The 24,243-nt window shown below is 35.9% G+C and overlaps 1 protein-coding gene across 2 annotated transcripts in view; it reads right to left on the reverse strand.

Moving 5' to 3' along the window:
* The window catches only part of skd (mediator complex subunit skuld), a 267,609-nt gene that overhangs the window by 88,107 nt on the left and 155,259 nt on the right, over positions 1-24,243 (reverse strand). For both annotated transcript variants that reach the window (XM_069812535.1, XM_069812534.1), the window contains exon 3: positions 1,066-1,150. In XM_069812535.1, coding sequence (XP_069668636.1) covers positions 1,066-1,150 — 85 coding nt within the window. The remainder of the gene's footprint in view (positions 1-1,065; positions 1,151-24,243) is intronic.

Raw genomic sequence — 24,243 nt, forward strand, 5'->3', positions numbered from 1 at the left:
AATACTAATAAACATATCGTAACATAATAATAATAATAATAATAATAATAATAATAATAATAATAATAGTAATACGCAACATTTAAAATACCGATTATATAAATTGTAAACAATTTTAATAATAACCTTTCTTTACAAAATTCTGTGTACGTCACTGATTAAGTATAATGGTTAAAAACACCTGACATTATCAAACCACATGCAAAGAAGCCTAACTGGTAGTGAATGAACACTAATACGTGTGTATTCAGTGTACCAATAGTTTAGTCGGTGCTTGGAATTGGAAACACTTCTGTGACAATTGTAATCAAGCATTTTCTGATCAAATGTCTGGTGTGATGAACGAAAACTGCATGTGATATCCGTCATTTGCCATTAAACTATAATCGTCAATATAAATTTATAGTACAACCTTATACAGTACTTGAAATTATTCAAGTCTGCTTCACAGGGAGCTTTACCTGAAAGCTATACTTGCATATGTATATACGTTACTGTAGGCACCATAACAGAAAACCACAATTTCAAGTCACACAGAGTTTGTGTGCACTCGACGTGGGTTTCTGGCGTCTCGTCAGCCCACTCGAGGTGTGTGGATATAAGAGAAAAAATTGAGACGGCGTCAGGTGGAATTCCTGGGTAGCTCAGTCAGTAGAGCGCTGGTGCGTTCAGCCAGAAGTCCCGGGATCGATACTCGGCCCCGGAACAATTTTTATCTTGAAATTATTCAAGTACTACAATTTATTATAATAATACCGGTATGTTAATGCTACATATTCCACAACATTACAGCTAATAGCAGAAATTCGGACTCTACAATGACCATATGCCACAACGATCACACGTAAACCAAATTACACATGGGAGGAACTGATCACTCAGCTCGAATACAAGTGATCCCTACCTGGACAGATACTTTTGACTCGTTTCAAATTATTTGCACGAAAAAAACCATGTGAGATGGTTTTCAACGAGCAGTTCACAATTCACTACGTATTTCCAGACAAATACCTATGTATGTACCGTAGTACAATAACTTCAAACCACTAATTTAGGCAGCAGTACCTTTCGATGAGATTATGCAGAGCTTTGAAGAGAAGAGACCTGCACTCGTAAGATAAGCCACTCTCCCACGATCCTTGCTCGCCATCTGAAAGGAGAAAATTAAATTATTAAACATAATTACAAATCGAGCTACAGTGTACATATGTAGATCAGTAAGCAATTCAGAAATAACAGTATGAATGAAAAGAGACTTTATTCTTGACGAATCTGAAGATCTGTAGCACGGAATTTTGCCATTTCAGCTGCAGCCTCATTCATAAACTATACCATGACAGTTATACATCGTACGCTTGTATTTAAAACCTTATATTACTTTTCCGCAGATTTTAAATAATGACGAAAAATATGTTTAATCGACGTACCTTACTTAACACAATCTACATAAAAATAAAGTCAATTGTGAAAATGGTTTGTTTCTTCCCATTCGTCCTCTTAAAGTTTAAAGCGCCATACCATTTTCGTGCCATAATAAAAAAGTTCAAAATTCCAAATCGTTATCCTAGTCAAATATTCAAAATCCTGCCATTTCACGTTAAAAAATTACACAAATGCGGGTAAGAATATTTCGCTATATAGGATAACATTCAAAAACTTTTCAAAATTTTATTATCTAACGACAAACTTGCAGAGAGTTAAAATCACCCGAAGGCTGAAAAAATTCGATTACTTTATTTTTGAAATATTGTTGTAAAAAGCGAATAAAATAAAAGGGGCAGAATCTTATACATTATGCTAAATCAAATTACCTTATTTTGCTCACAGAAAAAGAAGTAAAGCAGAAAACTGACATTTCGGGACTATAGATTCGAACCCAAGAATATAGGAATCAAGGATCAACAGCAAGTTCTATACCATATTACCTCCCATGCAATACTCTGTGGTGTACGTTTTTTCGGCACCCTCTGTATATTGCGGACCTTCCTGGATGTGGGTTTGCCAGGGCCACCGCAAAGATATCACAGGGTAATCATAAGACAACGGACAACTATCCAGTCCCGAACGCGTAAGATAAATTTCTCCCACTGTCTACACCGGGAATCGAACCAGGGACCATGTACGCTACCTCAGAGCCACCGCGGTGGTCAAGTTTACAGATATTAAATGTTTCTAGGCTACCAATGTCATATTTCCATCTCTTCATGCAGACAGAAGTCCTATTTCAATACTGCGACAGAAGGTAAACATAAGATGCTCTGAGCGACCTGTTGCTTATTCCAGCTCATCAATCCTCTATTCCACTGCTACGATCTCTGAGCTACAGGATGCTTCTTAACAGCGCAGTCCTTGAAGGGACACGAGTTCCAGGGCTTTCACAACTACTACAACATACTATTAGTATTTTATTTATTTAACGAGCTTCCAACTGCAGAGGAGATTCTACGTCGAAATCCAATGTGGACAAAAATGCTCGATATATTTTCCTAGAACCCTATATCAAGCATAGGATTCTCTCACGTGTCGTAAATTTATGACAAACTTTGAATTACGTAATTATTAATGCACATCGTTTTCTGAATATCTACCGCGCAGCTGATTTGCAAGCATTCACATTTCGCGAGTTCTAAATGATTTCCGCAGATCGCTGTCTCCTTATCAAAGCTGTGGGAATTCGACCTCCGGAAAATTTTACGAGATTTTCAATGACAACGGCGGTTGAATACAAATCATTCTCGAGTATGCCGTCTTTTTGTCGTTCATTTGATTTACAGTACACTCTATTCTCTCCATCAATTTATCTCCCTAGTGTCTTTCAAATTTTATGTTGCAATTTTTCGTGCCATGGACTAATCTGATAATTAGGATCCTGATTTCGATGACAGACATAAAAAGCCCAAAGATTACAATAGAAAAAAAGAAAGAGAACATTTAATCATTAAAGAATAAGCTGCATTACAATAATCTTATATTAATATCAAGTGACCTCACTCTGACGACAACTTTATATGAATATTCAGTAATTTAACACTTTCGCTCGGCCTTTCAATCCGACTGCAGGAAAGAAGCCAGCAGTGAACTTCGGTGGGCTGCCCTCCCACTCTGCACAAAAATTCCAACTGAATTAATTTACTCATTAATGTAATTACCGGTACTGTTACACTTAACGCTCGACTCTTCGTTAGCAATTATTCCGTAGCTTCTCTCAACTGCTGTTCGTAAATCGACAATATCAGCCTATTTTGTCTTTATATTTTAATTTTGTTTCGCGTGTATTTGGCGTCCCAATAGAAAATTTAACGTATGACAACCAGTAAATGTAAAATTAGACACTTTTTCCTCGGCTAGTACTAGTACATTCCAATTACAAATGTAATGGCCTGGAACACAAAGAAGGGCAGTCACCCCCGAATGTCCTTCCCTCAAAATGAAAAATGATGGAGTCGCCACTGCCCGATGCGTCCAGCACTGTTCTGCATTCTGCAGAAAACAAATCGAAACAGTTTGTATTGCCTATTGTTAGCTTGCTAGATTAATTTCACCTTTACAAACCGAGCCAATTACATTTGCATAAAACCTTTTAGTGTTTCACATATGCTTGCATTACGCGTTTTCGTATTGTTTACATAGGGCAGCAGTGAAATATTGGAGTAATGAGTACTTTGTTACAGCTTCCTTCTAACAAATGAACGATGGAAATTGCAATGCATCAAGCACTCAAACTGAACTGTAAAATTTACAATAGTCGTGTAAAACTGGGGGGGGGGGGAGAAGAACTTAATGACGCAAAAAATGAAGGAAAAAAAAAGTCTAAAATAGCAAACAGATCATTAAAAGAGTATCCATAATTATGAGGGCTACGATTTAATTAAAAATAAATGGGGAAGAAATGAAATTATAATCTAAAATGTTCATAGAATAACTTAAACATACAATAAGGAGCTTCTAGCGTATCATTAAAATGATGCAAATTTAATCAATTCCTAGCTCTAATAACTATAGATTTTTGCAACTAGGATTTATAAATAAATTACAGTTATTTTAGTGTCTGTAAAATATAGTATTGCATTTTACTAACTACAACATTGGATGACATTAAAATAGAGAATATGCTCTTATCTTTAGCATCATTCCATTTGTAGCAAAACCAAATAATTTACGATCATATGATCACCCCTACCCTTATAATTATCATATTGAGGGCATCATGCTGGAAAGGCATACCAACAAAACTGCAAGCTTACATTAGAGCCATTTAAATATAAAATAATTTTTCCTACCCTTGTCTACTTAACAGGACAATTTCTTTGATTCCTCCTCATGCCCATTGTAATTGTCAAACAATTATTTTCAAATATAAGTGTTCCATTAATGGCCTAAATTTTAATTCACCGCACTAGCGCTACGAGAGACGAATACAGCCACTACATGTATTTTGAGGAGCATTAATGGCCTAAATTTTAATTCGCCGCACTAGCGCTACGAGAGACGAATACAGCCACTAGATGTATTTTGAGGAGCATTAATGGCTTAAATTTTAATTCGCCGCACTAGCGCTACGAGAGACGAATACAGCCACTAGATGTATTTTGAGGAGCATTAATGGCCTAAATTTTAATTTGCCGCACTAGCGCTACGAGAGACGAATACAGCCACTAGATGTATTTTGAGGAGCATTAATGGCCAAAATTTTAATTCGCCGCACTAGCGCTACGAGAGACGAATACAGCCACTAGATGTATTTTGAGGAGCATTAATGGCCTAAATTTTAATTCGCCGCACTAGCGCTACGAGAGACGAATACAGCCACTAGGTGTATTTTGAGGAGCATTAATGGCCTAAATTTTAATTCGCCGCACTAGCGCCACGAGAGACGAATGCAGCCACTAAGTGTATTTTGAGGAGCATTAATGGCCTAAATTTTAATTCGCCCCACCAGCGCCACGAGAGATGAATACAGCTACTAGGTGTATTTTAAGGAGCATTAATGGCCTAAATTTTAATTCGCCCCACCAGTGCCACGAGAGATGAATACAGCCACTAGGTGTATTTTAAGGAGCATTAATGGCCTAAATTTTAATTCGCCCCACCAGCTATTTTATGAAATTCGACATTTAAATGTCAAAAGTTATTAGTAGTGTATTGCAATACCACGGACAAATCCCTCTCGTTTCATTCTACAGCTTTCAGACGTTCACCCAAACATATTAGACACTTATAATACCGAGCAGAAATTTCTCTTAACAATTCGATCCCCTTGTCCTCTATATCAATCCAGCGCTGGATTTATAATAATTCGCAACTGATATTCCGTGTGAGGACATAAGGATTTAACACTGTCACAAGAAACTCATCTATAAAAATAACGAAGAAATGACTTAATCAATGTGCCCAAGTTTAGAAATTACTCTATTTAGCAGGTTTTAACAATTTGTAAAACAATATAATGTAAGGCTTTGACCTAGCAACCATATGTTCTCGTTTTTCACAAATTATCAAAGCCTACTAATTTCTAAAAATGGCCCAATGATTAAGTTATTTCTTTATTGCTTTTATACATAGGTTTCTTATGCCAATGTTAAATCTTATACCCAGAAAAACATACTGTATAAATAAACATAAATGAATTTCTCCGAAACAGACTGATCTGGTGATGATACTTTTCAGTTCATTTATTTACAAGACGTAATGAGAAAGTGGGGAGAACTAGACAGAAAACTGTTACCGGTACATGTAATTTATGGCAAATTATAATTTTATGGTTTACGCAATTTCTTTTATATTATATTGACTTATTGTTTTCATAAAAATGATTACATTTCTCGTACATTATTTCCGAATAAATTGACTCTGTACTGAATGAATAACAAAATAAGAATTTCGTCCAAAAGTCTGGGAGAAATCGCCGTACATAAACACAGACACCGATGTGTTTAAATTTCGTACAATATGAAAGAAAATCGAAATTGAGTAAATTTATTAATTCCAAACAAAGTTTACACTTGGCATACAATTAAATTGCAGCCTATGGTTTTGTGTTAATACCCCGAAATGCATTACTCGTGTGTACTTATACGCATGCGCCGGTCTTCAGACAGACTAAAACTAGCTGTAAGCTCGCACGTCGCCGCATAATGGAACTCGCAGAGAGGTTTAACCATGACCAATGTCCGCGGTTGTTTACGAGCAGGAACCAGTCATGTGCCTTTATCGTGATTAAGACAACACAGTGCTGGGCTAATTCTCTATGTGGTGAGTATGTCACAAAAGTAAGCACACTTCATTACGTCGCGTCGGCTTCAAGCCCTGCTGGAAACTTGCTGGCGTCCCATTACGCATGTCGAAAGCATTGCTTTACACTTACAGAGTTCTAAAATGTGGCGCTTTACTGGAATGACTCATCACTGCGTATGTCACAAGCGAATGTACTGTAATTAGCTGGAACTCGAACAAAGGTATTGGAAAACAAAGATGTAGAAAAGAAAATCAAATTAGGCATTTCTGTGGCTTATTATCGAAAAAAATAAGAAAGAAACTTTTCAAATTCTGTTAAGTAATGACAACTTTGGCATTGATAACTGCGAAAAAATACTTACGGGGGGATGTAGAAAATGTTATTTACAAAATGATTTTTTCTTTATTTTGGCATTACTAGATGATTTCAGGTTTATTTAAGATCCCCCTAAAGTTTTAGGTCCTAAATCCACCTGAAAGTGCTCTTTAAAATTTAAATACCAACATATATAAATAAGGCTTTGTATATACCTGCATAATATATTTTAAAGCAATTTTACCGAAATGTTAAATCTGTCATGTCTAGGTATAGTTTTCTTCAAAACAACTGGCACTATAATCATATAATTTAGCACACAAATTAATGTAGCAAACATTTATACAATTATGCAAGGATATTTTAATAGATTGCTTATAAGTAATTTTTTATCCGTCACTATCATTGCTTCTAGAGCATTCTTTTTGTCAGAAATGAGAAAAAAAATATACATTTTTAAGATATTATCATATAATAAAAAACTTTCCAACCATTTACATATGTATCTAAGAGGAAAAAATTTCAAGTCTCTACTTAAGTAACAAACAGCAAAATGACTGAAAACTTTACTTAAGTAATTTTGGAGAAGAATGTCTCTCAGTCATTAAGTGAATAAAAATGTAACAACCCCAAGAGTACCCTTTACTTTGAAAAAGTGACCTAAAATCAGTATTATAGGTCATACCACTTACAATGTGCATGGAAAATTGCAACTTTATCAAATGAAAATTGCATTAATGGCAAAATATTTTGTAACTGATTGCATTTTTGCCTACGTCCCCCTTAAAATGAGTGCCACATAAAGTAGAAAGTTTATCATAATAATTATGTAAGTTTCATACATTTCGTAACAATTCAATTTATTTAACATGTTAAAAATGACTTTACAGTTTATAGTACATTTTCTTGAACTGTTATTGAAACACACCTAAATTAAATAATTTAATACGTATCATATAAGACGAACTTCAGAATCCTAGATTACACACAAAATGTTGCATCTATAATTAACAAATTAAGACGCGTGACAAAATTTACACTATACTTACTCTGTACGACTTAAACAGATCTGTGTAAGTTAATGAATTTTTTCAAGCTGCCATTCCTGTAAGTAGATCCTTTAATACTAGCCAAGCGTGTTAAAAATGGACTATTATTATGGTAGCTGCGATAAGAACATGTATCACTGATTTTCAACTGTTTTAGCCGATTATCAATTGTTTCCCACGACAACATCGAAACCGATCAATAAGGCAGGTGAAAACAGTGGCAGGCTTACTTTTAAAATGACAGTTTTTGGTTAATAAACGTTCAAAAATTATTTTATTGATAACCATACTATGAAACAATTACTAATTAAATGTAATTATAATACATTTGGGGACACCCGGGTTTGAACAGAGTATATATTGTCTAATGCTCTACCACTAAGCTATACCACCGCTTGGTTTTAATTTGATGAAGTTCTACTATTAAAATGAGAGTGGCGATGTGAGAATTGTCTCTATAGCAACACGAACAAACGGTTGTCTTTAAGAGTGCACGACACAACATTAACATTTATTTTGTTCGTAGGGTTACTAAACTCGGCGTATGGCCTCGTTTCGGAAATATCTCTACTCACAAAATGAAATGTAATGTTTAACAAATAGTTATTTACACATTTATTCGCCTATTAACGTAAATCGGCATTTAAAAGTGATTTCAATTCGATGCTGACAGGTGGGCCATCCTGCCTCAGCCCCTGATAACCAGGTCCCATTCTCAGACGAGTACCTGATGAGCCCGGAGCCCCAAGCATCGGAAAACCGTATAACCCCCAAGACCTCACCCCAGTCTATGATAGATGAAATGAGGGGGAGGTGGAGTGTGTTGGTGGAATGATAGAAGAAAACGGTAATATCCCGAGAAAAACCATCCACCATAAATTCCATCACGACTTGGCCTGGGATCGAACCCCTGGATGGAAGATCAGCGCACTAAAACTTGCGCCACAGACGCGGCCTCCATCCCCTCCCCCTCTTAGTAACACGTGGTCTGAATCCCCTCCAGGGTTTATACATATTATTACGCACGCAGTAACAAGCTTTCTTTGAGGGAAAGAAACTACCAAATAAACACGATTAAAAGCATGAAGGACGAAGAGCTATTTAAATACCCTTCAGAAATGACTAGTGACCAATTTTAAGTAAAAAGAAAAGGCTATTAGAGCCTAAAACCAGCGAAGATGACGGTGATGATGCAACACATATCATTCGACGAAGTATGAAAGAAAACCTGTCTCCAGTATAATAAAGCGTACGACCATGTGATGGAAACAGAGCTGTTATCAAAAATTTCTGATGTAAACATACGTCTACCCATGCCGAGTTTATTTTGTTGACTCCCTTATGAGAGCCTCTTCGTAAACAAGTGCACTTGCTGTCCTACAATCCGGCAATGGGAACCAAAAGTTAGCTGGACTGCAGCGTTGCCGATTCCCGACTTTGCCAGGATGAGGAGGAAATACTTTCAGGCCGAGCCAAGCACATTGTCATTCTAACAGGCCGCGCCGAAAAAATATCATCATCAGCAGCAGCAGCAGCAGCAGCAGCATCCTTCATGCTTATGGCATCTAATGGCTGTTGGAATTTACATTTCTTGAGTCTGTTTCTTTCATAAATTGGTTTATAGTTTTCATACTGTTGTGCAAACTTTTAAATTTTTCATTCCCTGTACATGACATCTAATTTTGTCCATGTCATTTAATACCATTCTTTAAGTAAAACTATTTTTACTACTTCTCGGATATTTGTTTACTTACGTAGCAAAATTCCTGACATACACGGAAAAAACCTATAAAATGCTACGGAACATGGTCAAAACGTAGAATAACGCATAGTGCTATAATACGCGCGAAATTGAGGTATCATCTATACTAATAATAAATCTGTAGCCGAAATTTTTCTGGTAATTTTCGATTTTCTAAAAATAATTGGTGTTAACATGTATAATTAACCACCCTCAAACCGAAAATCGCTTTTTTTTTAATTTTTGTTTCTATGTCTGTCTGTGTCTGGATGTTTGTTACCTTTTCACGCGATAATGGCTGAACGGATTTCGATGAAAATTGGAATATAAATTAAGTTCGTTGTAACTAAGATTTTAGGCTATATGGCATTCAAAATACATTATTTAAAAGGGGGTTATAAAGGGGCCTGAATTAAATAAATCGAAATATCTCGATTATTGATTTTTGTGAAAAATGTTACATAACAAAAGTTTCTTTAAAAATGATTTCTGATAAGTTTTATTCTTTGAAAAAATTTGAAGGACTGATATTTAATGAGATAAATGAGTTTTAAAATTAAAATAACTGCCATCTAAGGCGGTGTATTGAAATAAAAAACAAATGACTTCGTCTATAAGGGGCCTTGGACACAACAATCGAAAGCTATTAAACATAGCCTACAGACAATGTTTCTGTGTTTGTATGAAGTAATATTGGAAGCTAAATTAACCGATTTGTATAATTAATTATTATTTCATCATTGGAAAGTGTAGTTTCTCTGGATGGACATAATGCTATAATGTTATTACAGTAACTTGTGAGTGAATTGAGGACAGGTAAGATTAAAATAGCTTCTTATGCACAGAAAACGTTATAGGTTATTCTGTATATTCATTTCCTGTATTTCTTAAAATAATGTTTATGAACATATTCATTTTTATCTCTGAGAATTGATGAACAACGAGAGTGTATTGATTTAGTATGCAGTAATAGTACGTTAGCTTAGCAATCCATTATTTTATATTCAAATTTTAACTATGCTCAATTGAATCGTGTTAAAATACATAAAATATATATGCAATAAATGCAATGCAAAAAAATTGGGTAATGAGCCAAGCAGATTATGTTGCGCTGTTGTAAAAGCTGTTCCTCCTGAGATTCAAGAGCTCCCACAACAAATTAAAAACTTTCTAATTCGAGTACATCCGTTATCAACACACTTTTACATAATATAATATAATATAATATAATATAATATAATATAAACATAATAATAAATCTGTAGCCAAAATTTTTCTGTTAATTTTCGCTTTTCCAAAAATAATTGGTAATAACAATTGATAATATGTTAAAGGAATTGTCATTGCACCAAATGAGTGGTCTCTGGATCAAAATGATCGCATTTTAATATTTTAAATACAATTTAAATTAAGTAACATATTAAACGATTTATCCTTCTATCAAACACGAATGTTCCCTGGATCAAATGTCCTATTTTAATTATGTAATTACTTTATATTTATTTCTAACGGGTGCAGCGGAACGCACGGGTACGGCTAGTAAATAAATATATCAAAATGTTTTTTTAGCATGCCGCTAGTTCTAAACTACTACACGAACTTTGAATGCATATGAACTGTCGGAAATTTTTTTTCCTTCAAAAAAAGGAAGTCATATTTTTGTTTGAAGCTAAGTATTACTCCTCACCGTAATGGTGAATATGCCTTGAAAACAGAACAGAATTAGGCCTATGTCAGAGTCGGGCCGATGTAGCAAACATTTTTCACCTCCTCACAACTTCCAGAATTTATTATAAAACCGGTACCGGATCTTTTCCTACGTTTATGTGAACGACGCGTGGTGTGAAATACTCTACCTTCTACAGAAAACGCGGATTTCTAACTGCCCGTTCCGCATGTGCCAAAATGGTACGTACAAAGAACTTTTTACCAATGTGGCATGGGCTGTTAAATGAAGCTGTGCTAGAAAGAGTGGGTGAAGAACTAGTAGGCTATGCAGACCATACAATTAATTCTCTGTTATTTTTTGAACCGCAATTATTTAATGAGTTGTTACGGACACGACTCCCTGATTCCATGCTACATGTCTGTGTAGTGTGCAAGGCTGAAACTGGATATATGGAAAGGCCAAGGGTAAAAATACTTCTTCTTCTTCTTCTTCTTCTTCTTCTTCTTCTTCTTCTTCTTCTTCAGTCCCTTCTGCTGCTAAGCGTCGGGTTCGCCCCTCTCCGTCCATTTCATCCATTTTTCCCGGTCTCTACACATTCTCTTCATCTCTACCATTGTTTTTCCTTTCTGTTGGCCTATTCTTTCTATTGTATGCTCCCATTTAATCCTTGGTCTTCCTCTTCTCTTTCTTCCTTCCACTCTCATTTCCATCACCTGTTTAACCTTCCTTTCTTCTCCCATACGATATACATGCCCAAACCATTTCAACTGCCTTTCATTAATCACCTCTATTAATGCTTTTCTAATTTTAACTCCTTCTCTTATCCTATCATTCCTTATCCTATCTCTTCTGGTCTTTCCTACAGTTTTTCTAAGATATTTCATTTCCACTGCTGCTAATTTACTTCGATGTTTATGTAAGAGTGGTAAGCTTTCGGTACTATATTGTATTATAGGTTTAATTATTGAATTATATATCTGTATTTTTGTCTTAGTGGTTATTTCTTTTTTCCCCAACTATTGTATTACTTATTTGATAGTATGCTGAGGGTAAAAATACAAGGTCATAAATGAAATGCATTGTTCCGGAAATTTTGCAACGAAAGTATGCATATTTTCGCACTATCCTCTGTTATTCCTCGATGCTTTAAGTAGTGTCTGCTAGTGCAGTCCAACAATTTGGAATTCCAACCTGATACTCAATACGGCCTGACTGGAAAACTGTTGCTGCTGCGGTGATTTCGCGCTAAACCAGCCAGAAACTGAAAACAATCCGCTCTACGCACGCGTCGGCCCCATATGCTGGATAAAGACATTTCAGAGAGGACCAACCGGCCCGCGACGGTGCACTGTCGAGTCTCCCAATCAATGATGAAGTGATGTACCGTCTTCGATATCATGAAGTAGGTACTGCGTAATTCTCAAATATATCGGGTAAGAAATTAACGAACAGAACTATAAAACATAGATAACATAATTCACTATAACATCCAAGTATGAAGATGACCAATTGCACGCGAAACGTATTTATACTCCAATAATTAAGACATCTAATTTAATTAAAAACTGCTATGTTGCAACAACAAAAAAGTTATAGCTGCCCTTTCTAAGGGTTACAGCCTACTGATCAATCAAAACAAGATATTTAATTTAGGTACGCTAATAATTTTTGTGCGCGATCGTGCGTATTTGCTTGGTTTCAGCACAAAACCAATCCGCGGAAAGTCTAAAATTCCACATTCAGTATTCCCAACCTAACACACATAACAATTTCCCTCTTCTTACCGCTTAAGTGACATATTGATTTTACTGCTTTAGGCTTTTAACATATTATTTTTAGAGATGTTCAATATAGTAATAATTATAAATTGGAAACTTACCACTGCAATTTCACCTAAATTGCACTGTTAATTATTGTTTTTAAATATTGCAAAAATTAAGTAAACTCTACAAATCCACTAAAGTTACTGCATTCGTGATGCAAGTAACATTAAGGAAGCCGTGAAAAAATCAACAAACTTGCCGATGTTATTACTGCAATATGTTATATAAATAATATTGTTAAAATATTAAAATGAAAAATAAATCATTACATAACCTTACCGTTTGTTTTAAGTTCGCATTTATAGACTGGGGGAAAAAAAAAAGACAGACGTATATCACGGCCTGCTCGAGTACAGTAAACACAGAAAACATTTTAAAGCAACAATGTTGAAGATATATATATATATATATATATATATATTGCAAATTTGCCGTCACTGAACAGAAACCAAGATGGAGATTTCATTGCAACTAATTAGAAATTCCTCTTTCAGGTATGTAATAAACGATCTTCGCACAAAATAATGTACGATACACGAGCGGTATGTTTTCTTTCAATTCTCGGAAATTAAAAAAGCTCAACAACGTTTCGCTTTTTCAAACTTTTCCTCGAACATGAAAACTTCAACATACCGCTCTTGTAACGCATATTACTATTAATGCATTAGTATGATAACTGTTTTTACGTAACTTTTGAGTGGGCAGCTATCACTTTCAAGAAGTTATTCCACTTTAATTTTTAAGAATATATGCACAACCAAGATCGCAATGATGTTTTTTCTCCAGATTTACATCTTGTTCTTGAGTGCTCCTCTTTTCAAAGCGTACCGTTGGGTTAATTATGTGTCTCTTACTTATCTGTCGATTACAAAACTGTCTGTTCTCTTAGTGAAACATTCGTATGAAATACAATGAATCTCTTCATACACTAAAACTTGTTACACAAACTCAAGTCTCCAGAATATCATCCAGACACGTTACCAGGATGTCACAAGTCAGTTCAACTGCAAAGTTCCTTCTGGAAAGCAATAAAGCTGAAACAATGTAATGACTTTCAATTTATTTTAACAGTCCTCTAAACCGAGCAAATTTGGAATAGTAATTAAGAAGCGAGTATGGATGTTTATGAAACGAGCGCAAGCGAGTTTCATGATCTTCATACGAGCTTCTTAATTACCATTATAGGCGAGTTTCATACGACTTTTTATGCTCGACCATATTTCTAACTTGAAATTATTCAGATGTAACTTATACATTTTATTTGTATCTGACAAGATCGGAAGTGACCTTGTTCTAGGTCATGAATTGTGAGATGTGCGCAGACGCGAAAGTATTGATTTTTTTCCGAGGAACAATAATGTCATTGACCTTGATATAATCCCGTTAAACTTGATATAACCTTGATTATTGAATTCGACATTGAAAAACGAGATGACAAATGAATTTATTTGAATATTATTTACAATTAACGCTAATTATTATAGTAACAGAACATAACCTTCTGCGACAGTATTGGATTTCCAGCCTCCGTGACTTTTCGCTAATTCTCTTTCGATTGCATATCCGAGAATAATCGATACTTGCGGTTTTATAACGGTACAAAGCTGACTTGTCATTGGCTGAACACCTGTAAGCTGAGTTGTCATTGGCTGAACATCTGTACTTTAATGAGTAGGTGTACTTTAATGACATCCATTAAAGGACTGCTACCAGGTGTATAATTACTACATTTCGGCATGGTCGAGCATAAAATATTTTAGACTTCAAGAGAGCGCTCAATCATTTATATAATATACTACTCTTAAAAATCTAGTGGAATGTTTCGCAACTATTTACAGGTTACACTAGTATCACCTTTATATAGCTACTCGTGCAACGATACAACCTAAAGAATAATACCTGTAACTTGTCTGCAAATTCAATCTTACATGATTGCAAAACTCAAAATCTTCCTCACAACTCAAATCACTGCGAATGTCCGAAATCTGAGACCTATATGGAGATAACATCTCCATATGCAACAGACTGATGTTGAAAAGAGAGACATTAACGCTCCATTAAAACATGGCTCCTACCAAAGAAACACGAGTGTGCGCTATCAGAAACTTAATGTACAATATCTGCTCTACTGAATACTTCCAAACAATTTATTGCCTCGATGTTTTGTTTGTGCGTACATCTGAGAATGTAAAATGAAATAAAATGAAATACGTATAAAACAAATAGTTTACAATAAATATATTTCACAATTGCATTACATACACAAATATTTATCTCAATGTAAGATAAATTTACCTTTAAAAGTGTAACAAACATCAAACATTCTGCGTAAACTCTTTGATATCAGTTTAAATAAAAGTTAAACTCAAGTGTTGAGTCTAGTGCCACCACAAACCTAGAGGAACCTGATTCGATTTTTGGCACTGACTGTATCTGTTTTGTTTCCCTAAGGCAATACTGTGGTAAACTCTATTAAATTTCTAAGGTGTCGATGACGAAGATTTTAATCGTTACAATTTCACCCGCTCATACATTGGATCTCAAGTTTGGTTAAAAGTAGGATGCACGATTTTTTACCCAGTCATAGGTCAGGCCAGATTTTTTATGCAATTCTTGGCCGTCATGACTGGCTGATTTGCGAGAAATGTTTGGCCGAGTCATAACGAAGGACGTCCCGCACCGTAGTGTCGTGGTATAAGGCACCAAGTCTAGGACTCGCGTAACGGAATAAATGCTGGTTCGAGTCCTCAAGGGGAAAGGAATTTTCACGAGAAATTTTGGCCAGTATATGGGATCAGTGCCCACCCATCATGATTAATTTGGGGGGCTACGCTAGATAGCGAAATCTGGTTTCGGAAACCAGCTATATCGGCTCGAATTATCGTGCTGGCCACACTTCACCTCCGTACTGGTTGAATGATCGTTCACCTCCGCTGAGACATGCAGTCAGCTGGTCGGCCCTAGCCCTTCATGGGTTGACGGGCCACGAATTTTCTTAATATGGCTAAGGACAGATTTTTATGCAATTTTTGCCTTGCTCACAACTAAGGTCGAATTTTAAGAAACGTTTAGCCCAGCCATAGCTACAGTACCGGCATATGCCACTTTTGCCCCACTCATAACTAGGGCAGGATTTTTATGCAATAACTACAGGCTAGGTCTACATTATATTACATCTTATTTATATAAACACAGAAAGCATTTTTTAATTAGAGCATTACAATCATTACATTAAAATTTAGCGTTATGTACTTTCATGCCATCTCTGGTAATTTTCGATTTTTAAAAAATAATTGGTCCTAACATATATAATTAACCGAAATTTTTGTTTGTATGTCTGTCTGTCTGTCTGTATGTTACCTTTTCACGCGATAATGGCTGAACGGATTTCGATGAAAATTGGAATATAAATTAAGTTCGTTGTCACTTAAGATTTTAGGCTATATGGCATTCAAAATACATTATTTAAAAGGGGGATTATAAGGGGGCCTGAATTAAATAAATCGAAATATCTCGCTTATTAAAGATTTTTGTGAAAAAATGCTACATAACAAAAGTTTCTTTAAAAATAATTTTCGATAAGTTTTATTCCATGAAAAATTTTGATAGGACTGATATTTAATGAGATAAATGAGTTTTAAAATTAAAATAACTGCCATCTAAGGCCGTGTAATGAATTAAAAAACAAATGACTTCGTCTATAAGGGGCCTTGGACAGCAACAATCGAAAGCTATGAAAGATAGCCTACAGAGAATGTTTGTGTTTGTATGAAGTAATATCGGAAGCTAAATTAACCGATTTGTATAATTAATTATTAATTCACCATTGGAAAGTGTAGTTTCTCTAGATGGACATAATGCTATAATGTTATTACAGTAACTTCTGAGTGAATCGAGGTCAGGTAAGATTAAAATAGCTTCTTATGCACAGAAAACTTGATAGGCTATTCTGTACATTCGTTTCCTGTACTTCCTAAAATAATTTTTATAACCAAATGAGTGGTCTCTGGATCAAAATGATCGCATTTTAATTATGCAAATACAATTTAAATTAAGTAACATAATAAACGATTTATCCTTATATCAAACACGAATGTTCCCTGGACCAAATGTCCTATTTTAATTATGTAATTACTTTATATTTATTTCTAACGGGTGCAGCGGAGCGCACGGGTACGGCTAGTTCTTAATAAAAGTATGTACTGTGGCTTTTGGCTGAGTTACCTATTACGTTATGCTTGCCATAATTATTTTTTAATTGCGTAGTGTTAGCAATGGGCTCGGAACGTTCTAATCCTGGTTGAAGTTTTCCGGGGGTTTCTCTCAATCCATTCAGCAAATGCTGGGTAACTTTCGGCACTGGACTCTGGACTCATTTCGCTGGCATTATCACCTTTATTTCACTCAGACGCTAAACAACTATCGCAGTTGATAAAGCGTCGTAAAATAAAATAAAAACAAATAAGTTTCTAATCCTGTATGCCTGGACATTGGTCATGTTGCTACATTTTATAACGGCACCGAAGGCACACCGTCAAAGAAGTTACGTGCTGATTTTAATTACTTGTTTCACCTATTGGTTAGTGTTACGGTACTTGAACCCGGTTTCTCTAACTCCTTGACGGATTGCCGCAAGCAGGCACACTATTACTCCACATCCGGAGGCTGTTACCACATCTACAGCGCGTATCTTCTTCCCGTTACCAGGAGGTGTTTCAGTCTTTATGACACTCAGAAACAAAAGCTTGTAAAAACACACGCCAATGAATAGAGCCTGCGGGACTTTTATTGTGATCATATACACATCTAGAGATAATGAAGTCGACGCAATTCGAGCGATTCTGCGCATGTGATCTCGTGAGTGAATCCGTCCCCCCCCCCCCCCAGTTGCTAAACGTTCAAATATTATATTGTTGTTTTATCCTGCGTGTAAAAACTTCTCTCATAGAATTTATCTGGCTTTTCTGTGGAGGGTGACATTTGTCTTACGTTGAATTTGGATATAATACATTGTATTATACAAATCACAGCGGAGTACGCAATTGCCAAAAAGAGCAGCTTTACCGCTGCGTGGCAGCCAAGGCATCGTGTTGACTACCCATTACGGAACTCCTGCCGCCGTGTATGCTAGTCGTGGTAATAGTAGGTTTTCAAAGGTGTACTTTTTTTTTTTGTTTACAAGATCAACATTTTTATAATATTATTAAAACTTATTGACAGTGACTTTTTTATATTATTTTTTTTGTTGAGTTTGGATTTCTATTCTAATGAAGTGTTTTGAATTTTATGTGTACACTTATTAATAATTTATTTCATGAATATAATGTCGTACGAAATTAATCTCAATCTTATTGAATAATAAACAAGTCATGTAATCTTACGGTCTTACTAATAAAAACTCTATATACAGACGTTTAACTATCTTATACTTATACAATGAGTAGCTCGTTTATAAGTCGTGTGTAAATTCCTTACTAATAATCACTACATACGTCGTGTATAACAGTATAACTGTTACACAGCTACGTCATAGTTTCGTCATTACTTCGTTACGAAAGGTAATAGAATATCTGAGGTTCTCTATTGCATCCGGTAGAGCGCTCTAGTGTGGCGTGTTAAATATCGATAGTACAACTGGCTCTAATCGATTACCGCACTACATTTTGGTCAAAGAGTACAAGCTACAGCAATTTTATTCTAATAATTCTATGATCTTTGGTTTGTTCTTCTACGGTTACAAGGTAAACATCATCATAAAATGACAGTCGATACGAACAGTTGTTAGAGGGGCGGCCATTTTTTCGCTATATACAACGCTTAAACAAGGGGTTTCGTGTATATAACTACTGCAAAGCAATTCCCATTGTATAGTTATAGCCTGTTTATACGTCCATAGCTTATTCACGGTTTATTAGTAACGTTTTCTGTCTCAACTCTGCATAAGTCTCGTACAAAAACTATACACGGTTTATTAGTAAGACTTTTAATATATAGTAGGAGCCATTCGTCTAGTGCCAGCAAGATTTTTTATACTGCAGAAAAGAGCTTTACCAATTATGGCAAGAAAATCTCATTTTGAAATCTGTAAAAGCTTATTTAGGTAGTCTAGCTATCAATACGCGGTATATGGCATTCAAATCATTCTAACCTATCTGATACCCCCCCCCCCCCCTTTCTTAACTGTAAATGAGCACAGACGCTACTTAGGTGTAAATTTTTCTGACATTTTGCATATTCGATTCCCTAACCGTTTCAAATGTATATCATTTTACCTATTAGGTGTGTTTCCAAATTATATGTAATACGCTTTGTCAAATCTGGCAACCTTTTCATAAGGGAAGCTAAATTTATTATTACTAACTTTTCCTAGAATTTATATATTTTCTTGCCTGATTTTTATAAGAAAAATGTGGATTAATACTGTAGTAGACCAACCATTCATGATTATGGCACTAAGTCATGTGATGATTTGAGTTTTAAATATTGTCGCACTTCCAAAGCGCTGAAAAGTTGGGAAACTATGGGAATAAAATTTTTTAACGTCTTACCTGTTAATTCCAAAAGTGTTGTTCTTCCCCCATTTTAAAAAAAAAGTTCTATTAAAGTGGTTAATTGATAAGGTTTTTTTACACTGCTGACGAGTTCTTTAATATGGAGGTGAATGATCTTGTTTTTTAATTTATAATTAATTTTTAATTTAGTAATGTTTCCTTTTAACGACGCCTATTGTAATTTTCATTATTTAATGGCCAATAATAATAATAGTAGTAGTAGTAGTAGTAGTAGTAATAGAGGTGGTAGTAGTAGTAACTTTACTGTGTGACAAAAGTCACTTTCCAAATGGGGCAACGATGTCATTTCGAAATAATAAAAGTAGGGACCATAAATCATCATCTTTGTAACAAATATCTTAGTAATCACATTCTACCCATGAAATATAAAAAATTTCATTTCTATATCATTTGGGGCAGGTTTACATCATTATTTACAAAATGAGTATTAGGAATTAAGAGTTTTGTCTATTATTTAATATGCTTTCAAATACAATACAATAAATCTGAATAACTGAACAGTTTGTCAGCATCATCAAATCTTTACTTGAACGGCAAGGCATAACTCGACATTTCTTTATACTGAAGGGAACAAAAAAAATTCTAGTTTTTACATTGACTGGACCCAACACTGGTTACGATATAAGAAATTTTTCTACATATTCTTAAAACACCTTCTGCCATTTAATATTGATTTGTACGATGGAAAATCCATGACATCGTAAAAGGTGGAAAAATAAGTAGACAGAAAATTGGTGGTTGGAAGCAATTTAAAGTATTAATTTAGACATACTGTATACAGACAGACATGGAAACACTGAAAAGACTTTCACTGGATTCGAAATAATGAGAAAAGGCATAATAGGAACCACTTATTTTGTTTTGTTATCTCGAATTAACTGACGCCACGAGTTCAATGACTAGGTAAAGGTGAATTTGGAGATTTCGCTAGCCTTGTAAAAAGAAGAAATCATAAATAATATGAATTAAAGTAGTAGCAAAGTGGAACGCAACTGCAGCGTTGCACCATGCTGACCACAAAACACCACCAATCAATGCCCAGTGTTGCCTCACGATAACGCCGTGATCGTTCACAGCCCATTAGCTTCCCAGTAAGCTTACAGCAACTGGCAATAGCTGACCTATATTTCCAAATCCTTAACACTGGCGAAATACGTTCGTACGAAAAGCTTCCCGACAAGTGCTGGCTGGTTGGTTTCTAAAGCCGAGCACTTAACTGATCTTCTCTCAACTGGTCTCTGTATAATCGATACCAATGTTCAATTTGTCCACCTCGTACTAGCAGGCATACGTGATTACACATAGATGACTCCAGAGCAGACAGATAATGGATCGAGCATGTCCTCGTTTTCTCCTTCTCCTCTACTGCTGAGAACGCGGAAAAAGCAAATCTGGACACGGAATTTGACTTTATTCAAGAACAGAGACATCATTTAGTTACGATAAACTTTTTATGTACGACTTCGTCTCCACATGCGATGGAAATCGCATTTGGACTTTTTACATCTAATAATCCATCGTCTTCGCCGAGGATCTAACCTCGTTCTGAAATAAGTGAAAATACGAGTAGTTTCTCAAATCTGTACTTTCATAGCTTGTCGCCATTTCGCTTCAGAGGATTAGAGGTCTACTGCTTAAAACGAAACAATGACGAAATCTCGATCATATGCTGGCAATATCGCTTGTTTCTACTTGGTGTTCATTTCAAAGTGTGTCATGACGTCACTGTTGTTGGGTCACCGATTTGAAGCGAGTTTCAGCTTATATGTTAGAGAAGTTGCCTATTATTTAAGGCGTTCTTCAATCTGAACTTGAGAACGTGTACGGTATAACGTGAACGTCGTAGCAACAGATGGCGGTCTGTACGGTCTGTGTGCTACCATAACCTCTTTCGAACTGTGTTTTGCGCCGGCAAGTCGTACGCAGGGTATTTGTTATCATCGGTTGCGTACGGTAACATTCCACAACACAAATCAAATGCTCCGTGTCCATGTTGACCGTCGAAGTTAATGTCAACAAATACGTAAGTAATCGTCTTAATCCTCTCCCCATATCCCGACAGTACGTATTTCCAAACAGTTCACATTCCTGCCACTACCGGCGTTACCGTACGTATCGGTACGTACTCTTCAGAATGAACGCCGTACTTGCTAGGCAACTTCTCTGCCTCATAGGTTATACACCTCTGCGGAAGTGTAGGAAGATTGAATTCTCTAGGCTCATCGGCTAGCCACATGACGGCATACAGCGAGCCATGACACATTTTGAACTGAACACCCAGTATGTTCATTTTTTCTCAGCGCTACAGTCGCAAAAATTCAAGTAGCCGCGGAACTCTGGAGACTTATCTTAAGTCTTAATTAATACTTTTCGCCCATACACGAGGGGATTTGTCTGTGGATTTAGTTTTGTACAGACTAAAAGAGGTAAGTTTCTGCGTGTAGGGACGCTTTATAATAAATTCCATTAATATTTTCTTATAACAGTTTTACACTGAGGCTCATCCGGGAAACATACTTTGGAAACACTGATCTATATGAACCGACATTATTGCCAGTGGATAGTTGTTCGAAAGTAATTGGTTCCAGTTGACTAATGAAACAAGTAAAATACTACTGCTATTGTTTGTTGTATTCCCTGGCCCATACGGTAGATAAGGAAGCAGTCGGTGGGCGAACAGATAACAAAGGAGAGGATGCAACGCACGCCAGAGGACGAAAAAGGCGTCACATCCCGGTGACATGTGTGTTGAGGTTTAGGTTATGTGTGTATTGATCCGCGTGGCAAACTAGATACGGCCAACACGCCGCTTCGCTTCGCCTCGTCCGTCCGACTGGCCCATGTCGTATGCTGACATCGAAAATAACTGCGATACATGCCAAAGGCAAGAGGCAGATCAAACTCCCACCCCATGTGCCTTGTCCCCCTCCATAACTACAAACTCCTGCCGCGAAACGGAAAGCAGTGAAATGGGCAAGGAGAGGTACAAGGGGAGATCCTGCAACCAACGTAAACCCATGTTATCGATCTCCACCACGTTCCTCTCTTACTTGTGGCCCCATCAAATATTCCGCAGAACCTTTAAACACACAGCAATACAGTGGCGTCGTTAAGAAACATGTCAATGCTATGTTGTTGAGTGCGGACCTCGATTCCGATTACATTTTCTAATTCCCTTAACAAACCACACCTTCACGACGGCGTTCATCAAATTACGGTCTGCGGACCACTAGTGGTCGTCCGGGATGCACGCAATGTTCACTCAAGCGTTACGCCTCTTGAAATGTTCCGCATAAATGAAATAAATAAAATGTCGACTTAAAATTACAAACTACGACATTAGAAATATAAGAATTGCTCCTAGCAACTCCTGCCCACAGAACAACCCACTATTCATCCTCTTTTACTGTCTCAGTCCCCCGTGAATGGAATTCTCTACCTCAGAAGATAAGGGGCTGCCAGACAATAACCACTTTCTAGAAAAGACTAAACGATTTCTTACGGTCGCAGTAAAATTTAAGTTATAATTGTGATCGAGTTTAATAATTTAATTTAATTTAGGTATGACTATTATTATTATTATTATTATTATTATTATTATTATATAATAGGAATCCTAAATCTCTCTCTCCGGTCAGCAGATGTATTAAATATGCTAATTTGCATGGATTCAACTTGGATCCATTTAATGTGTAGTGTATCTTTGAGTTTGTATGTCAGTATTATTAATAATGCCATTTGTTAAGATATGTATCATACTATTCCTGTCAATTGCATATCTTTACAATATTACTCATATTATTCCAGGCTTCATTTTTTAATTAACTCACTGATCTCATTTTAATAATTATTTGTCCATTTATTTGTTGCATTTGGTCAATTGATTAATGTAGACTATTCCATTATTTCAATTATCTCATTGTACTAATTTTATAATTATTTATGCTATTATACTCTGTTGCATTTGATCAATTATTGATGTAGACTATTATATTGTTTGTATTTCATCTCATTGCCATTTTCTATCATTCATTCTCATCATCATTTGTTGTTTTTGTTCTGTTTTGTATCGTGCTAAACTGTAATTGGCCTTGTGCTGTTGTTTTGCACGTTAATATTCTAAATAAATAAAAATAAATAAATAAACAAATAAATAAAATAAATTATTATTATTATTACATAATTATTTTATTGGTGTTGTGAAGATGAAAAGAATTGTCATTGTATTATATTAATTATGTATTATATTGTCTTTTATTGTTGTATTCTATTGCTTTGAATTATATTGTATTGTATTGTGTTATATTCACAGCATTGTAGTAATTTTCTATCATACTGGTTGAGTGGAAGAGAAGGCCGAATGGCCTTAACTCTGCCAGTTAAAATAAACCATTATTATTATTATTATTATTATTATTTATCATTTAGAGTCCTTTACCCTACAGGTTGAAATGAAATGGAATTTAGAAGGGGGTACTACGACTGAGCACTGCGACCTTTCAAGATCTATTGCGCTAACCCTCAAGCTAGGCGCATTCCCAAACACCGGCTGACTATACTAAGGTTCGCTGCGTACCCAGGTTTCAAGCAGGCAACCCCACTCGACCCTAGGCCAATCCTCTCCGTGCGTCGCCAGCCGACGTAGATGCTTAATATGAGGAAAGGGAGAACCTCGAAAAAAAGCCCAACTGCGATTTTTTCCGCCATAAGTGTCACTATGGATTTTACAATCGGGATTCGAACCCGAACCGCCTGCGTGACATGTTGAAGGTCTGACCACTCAGCCACCGCAGGGGATTTCCCTACGGAATGGTTCTGTTATTAGCGATGAACACGAGA

This window comes from Periplaneta americana, chromosome 16 (assembly GCF_040183065.1).
Source record: "Periplaneta americana isolate PAMFEO1 chromosome 16, P.americana_PAMFEO1_priV1, whole genome shotgun sequence".
NCBI lineage: Eukaryota > Metazoa > Arthropoda > Insecta > Blattodea > Blattidae > Periplaneta > Periplaneta americana.